This window comes from Dufourea novaeangliae, unplaced genomic scaffold (genome assembly GCF_001272555.1).
Source record: "Dufourea novaeangliae isolate 0120121106 unplaced genomic scaffold, ASM127255v1 scaffold241, whole genome shotgun sequence".
Taxonomy (NCBI): Eukaryota; Metazoa; Arthropoda; class Insecta; order Hymenoptera; family Halictidae; genus Dufourea; species Dufourea novaeangliae.
The window spans coordinates 219,125-223,547 of NW_015374117.1; the positions used below are offsets into that span (position 1 = coordinate 219,125).

Genomic DNA, 4,423 nt, shown 5'->3' on the forward strand with positions numbered 1-4,423 from the left:
TCTTTCCCTTGCATATTTTTTTCGTTCACCTTTACATGCGAAGAACGAAAGATAACCGTAAATTCAGCTGTCACTTCACCTCACGTGTCCGTAGAAGCCACGTGCGTAGTCGACCTTCCTCGAGACTCTGATCGGCGGTCGCCAATAGCATGTTGCTATTCCGTATCTTCCATGTTCTTCGGTAAAGAAAGGGGGGAAAAAGTTATAAAACGATTGTCCAAACCGGGGAAGCTCTCTTAGTGTTCCGGCTCTCTGTACTTTTCGGCTCGTGTGTCGCTTCTGCCACAAGTTCGTTCGCTCTTCGACAGTCGCGCTTCGCTTCAAATTCACACGCGACAGCGAGCTGAGCGATAACGGTCACTCAGCTGTTCAGTTTCGGGTTTCCGCGACGATATCTCTTCCTCGCGCGACGCGACTTCGCGATCACACGCGGCCTAACAGGCGAGTTTTATAAGACACCGGACCGCGAAGTGCAACGTCCAAGACTGCGACAACGTATCCGAGCGCCAGCAAGTCTTCCGCCTGTCAAGGACCCGATATCCCGACCGAATCGACTGAAAGCGAAACGAATCTATCATTCATCTTCATCATCATTTGTTGTTATTGTTACGAGCCAGGGCTAAGCGGCTGCGAGAGCCGAGGTAATTGCGAGTTTGGTTTTTTAGAGTTTGTTATGTGGACGAACCTGTGCCTATTTCATCACAGGGAGCCACTGGGATAGGTTGTCGTGGACGAATACGAGCCTATTTCATCTCAGGGAGCCACTAGGATTGTTAGTATGGGCCTCGTAACTTTTAAGAATTCGGTACACTTTGTGGGTTCGCTTCTAGCTGGGAATTTAGATGTTATTCTAGAGTTGAAACGAACAGCACTGAATTATAAATATATGAACGTATAAAAGTATATTCAATAAAATAAAGGTTTTACAAATGGTACTGTAAAGTGTAGTCGCGGAAGTTGGTTCCCACGTTCTCGGTTTTCACGCACTAAGAAATGCGGGGTTGTGTCGTACAAAGTTTAAGCTTACTTTTGAAAATGCTTGAAAGGGACTTTAATACCCGATCTCACTAGCTAGATTTCTAGTATAATTATGAACCACCGATGAGCTGTACGCGTTCCTTTTTATATCTCGAAAATCGAGTCTAAAAGTACTGGGGGGACACGCCTGTTCTCAACGGAAAACTGTGAAATTTACTTACATTTCCCGAGATGAAATCTTCGTAGACGCGTCTTCCGTTTTTACGTACTTTATAATGGAATTGTCGAGGGGGTGAGAGCCTTGGGGTTGTATGATCGACGAGATTCGGATCGTTCCTGCACGCCACTTGGATCGAAGAAACCATCTGAGCCTGCGTTTCGATTCGACTTCTCTTATCCCGGTTGTGGATATTTGTTGCGCCACAATCAGCTCGAAATTCGTTCGAGACGACGTTCTCTTTCTTCGTTAAAGTGGAGATTCGAGTTCCGTGTACGTGAGTAGGAGAGGCTGCCATTGCGCACGTTCGAAGCTTTGCTTTCGAATTCTATTCGCGGTGGTAGTTATCGTGTGGCTGCGAACCGAATCCGGTTTTGCTAGAATATCGAACGGTGTGTTTCTCGGGGCACCAAGTTGCCCGTCGTAGAACTTGCTTTCTACTACCCCCACGCCCTGAAGTTGTATTTTGAAGCACCGATCGCTGACAATTATTGCCGCCGAATGTTGCAAATGCAGGGGATAAATTTCTCGAAAGGGGAAATAAACTCGATATCTCGTATCTATTTCCGGATCACGTTTATTTCTTACGTATTCAGCATACAGTTGTTCTTTTTATGGTCTGTATAATTCAGTCTTCTTCTTCTTACACTTTTCCAGTTTCACACAGATTTTCTGCTCGTTTCTCACGTACCCTTGCTTGCATCTGCAGGCTGATTTAAGCGGATTACACTCCTGCAATGGATTACGGATATTAACGTACCTTGGAATAGAAATTCCGATTACTATTAATTATTATTGCACTCGTTAATGACAGTTAAGTTTCAAAGGGTTGTATCAAGATGTTGCATAACAAATGTGTTTAGTTAAATCGTCGAACGTAAGTAAGATTATTGGTCTTTTACAAAAATGTTTCGATTCGGATGGATCGTACTTCGATTAAAATATCTTCCAAAATACAAAGTCATATTCACTGAAAGTTTGCAGTTTCAGAACGACATTTATTACTAACTTTTCGAATGTGACCACCTTATTAATATCAAAAGTTAGTGGTAGTACGATACTTACGAGTTTTGGACAGGTCTTTTCAGTCGGCACTGGAACCTTGCACGTCGGTTCGCATCTTTTTCCGCACCACGACAACACTTCGTTTTTAGGGCACTTTTCCTTCGGTGCCGTTTCCCCTTTTTTTAATTAACAGCCGCATTAAAACATCAGATATCATAATACGTTGTCGAATCTAGTCGAAACTTACCGGTGGTGATCACCAAGGCGAGAAGCCCGAGAACGACGACGTATTTGACCATTATTTCTTCTTTCTTTTTATCCTGCCACTATTATCGCGTACAGGAAATTATGACTGATACAAGTTCCCGCAGCACAGTTTTATACTCGAGACTTTGTTCGAGTTACCAACATGTCATCTGTGTTTGTCGAGATAAATCGTCATTAGTAGATATCTTTCGGCGGAATGATTAACATTAAAAGCTGTGTAAATAATTTACGAAAAATTATTATGTGTTTAACGGAGTATTAATTATCTATCCCATTCCCTGCTATGCCCTTAATAATTAACAGATACACCGTTTCATGCTAAAAAATAATATTTATTTTCTATTCGTTCAACAAATTATGAAATAGAGAGCGATCGGACGGCTTGCATTTCTCCAGTTCGATGCACTTTTTCGCCTTGTTCCGAACTAAACCTGGCCTGCACCTGCAGTCAGCTGTCTTTTTTGTGCATTTCTAAAACAAATTCGACGACGTTGTTCTGAATACAGTTGATGTTCGAGGTACAATTAAAAATTAACGTTTTCAAGACTTACGAATTCTGGGCAGATAGTCCAACCTGGTTGCAGAATCCCACAAGTCGGTTCGCAAACTTTTTCTCACCACGACCACACTTCCGTTTTCGGGCATTTCTTCGTGGGCGCGGGAGTGGTGGGTTTCTTCTTGGAGTCTTTATCAAGTCGATCATCCGACAAATTTTTGAAATAATTTGATTAATGTAATCGATAAATATTACGTAACAAAGTTGCTAAGTCCTAACCAGCTGCCACCAGTGTAATAAGTAAGATCGATACGACGACTTTTCGAAACATTGCGGGGATTTCTCGATCTTCCACTTATCACGAACGCTGCTTGCCCTATGATACTAAAGCGTTTCAATCTTGCATTTTATAGCCTCTGATTTCAATTTAAATTCACCTGAGGGCTCGTACGATTGCAGATTACTTTTAGTTCAGAGATAATTCGGATGACTTACGCGAAAGCTGTGCAAATTTGCATATGTTGTTGAAACAGACTTTACAAGTAGCTTTTTTTTCACGTTGGTATGATTTATTCATTTTGATTGGGCGCTTCCGAAAATTCTTTTATGACTCATACCCCCCACAGTGTGTTACGTGCCCGGAGTTTTTGAGACTATATCGATACATTTGTGTTGATAATTTCAAATAAGAAAGAACCAAAGATTATGCTAGCAGAAAGTATTTATTCATCTCAAATAGAATCTACGGACACAAGTGTATAAATTTAGTAGAAAGAATTACATTATCATTAATTATTATTAGTCATTCCATATGTATTTATCATATGGAACATATTTATTAATCGTCCTTGCAGTGGCGTTTACATTTCTCGGGTTTGACACATCTGTTCTTCTCGTTTCTAAGATGTCCTGGTTTGCAGCGACAAGCAGCTATATTCTTACTGCACGCCTGGAACAGAAACGACGATACAGTAAAATGGGTGCAAAAACACGCGTCGATATAATAGAATCTCGTTCACGGTATCTGGTACTCACAATTTTTGGACATATTTTTGGTGTTGGATTATCGCATCTGGGTTCGCAAATTTTTCCACAAAGACTCCATTCCTCGTTCGGCGGACATCTATGGCAGTGGTTACCTGGCTTTTTCTCGTCCTTGTCGTCGTCGGGGACTGGAATAAAAAATTTTACGATCGAAACAGTTAGAGTCTCGAGTAGCTAGTAAATTTAAAAATCTTCAGAGAAACAGATGCAAGAATACAGGTATTATTTCATCCGTTTTAGATTAATTTCTACTCTTTCGTTTCCACGGTGTTCGGGTGCGAAATCAAGCTTACAAAATCAATTCTAAGAGAAACTTACGGGCAGCAACAACCACAGCGAGGAGCACGAATACAAACACGAATCGAGACATGGTTCTTCCCTATATTCTTCTTGGGATTCTTTTCCTTTTCGTTGAG

General features: G+C 41.4%; 1 protein-coding gene and 1 long non-coding RNA gene across 2 annotated transcripts; both read right to left on the reverse strand.

Moving 5' to 3' along the window:
• Positions 1-1,807: 1,807 nt before the first annotated feature.
• Positions 1,808-4,091, reverse strand: LOC107191141 (chymotrypsin inhibitor-like; the record flags this gene model as incomplete). The annotated part of the gene is made up of 3 exons (XM_015580107.1): positions 1,808-1,927; positions 3,805-3,912; positions 3,999-4,091. Coding segments are annotated over 3 exons (321 nt in total), but the record flags the coding sequence as incomplete, so codon positions are not given.
• A 14-nt stretch (positions 4,092-4,105) lies between these two features.
• On the reverse strand, positions 4,106-4,423 carry LOC107191164. Its single transcript, XR_001516272.1, has 2 exons — positions 4,326-4,423; positions 4,106-4,135 (listed from the first exon to the last, which is right to left on the reverse strand). It is a non-coding gene; the product is annotated as an uncharacterized LOC107191164 (long non-coding RNA).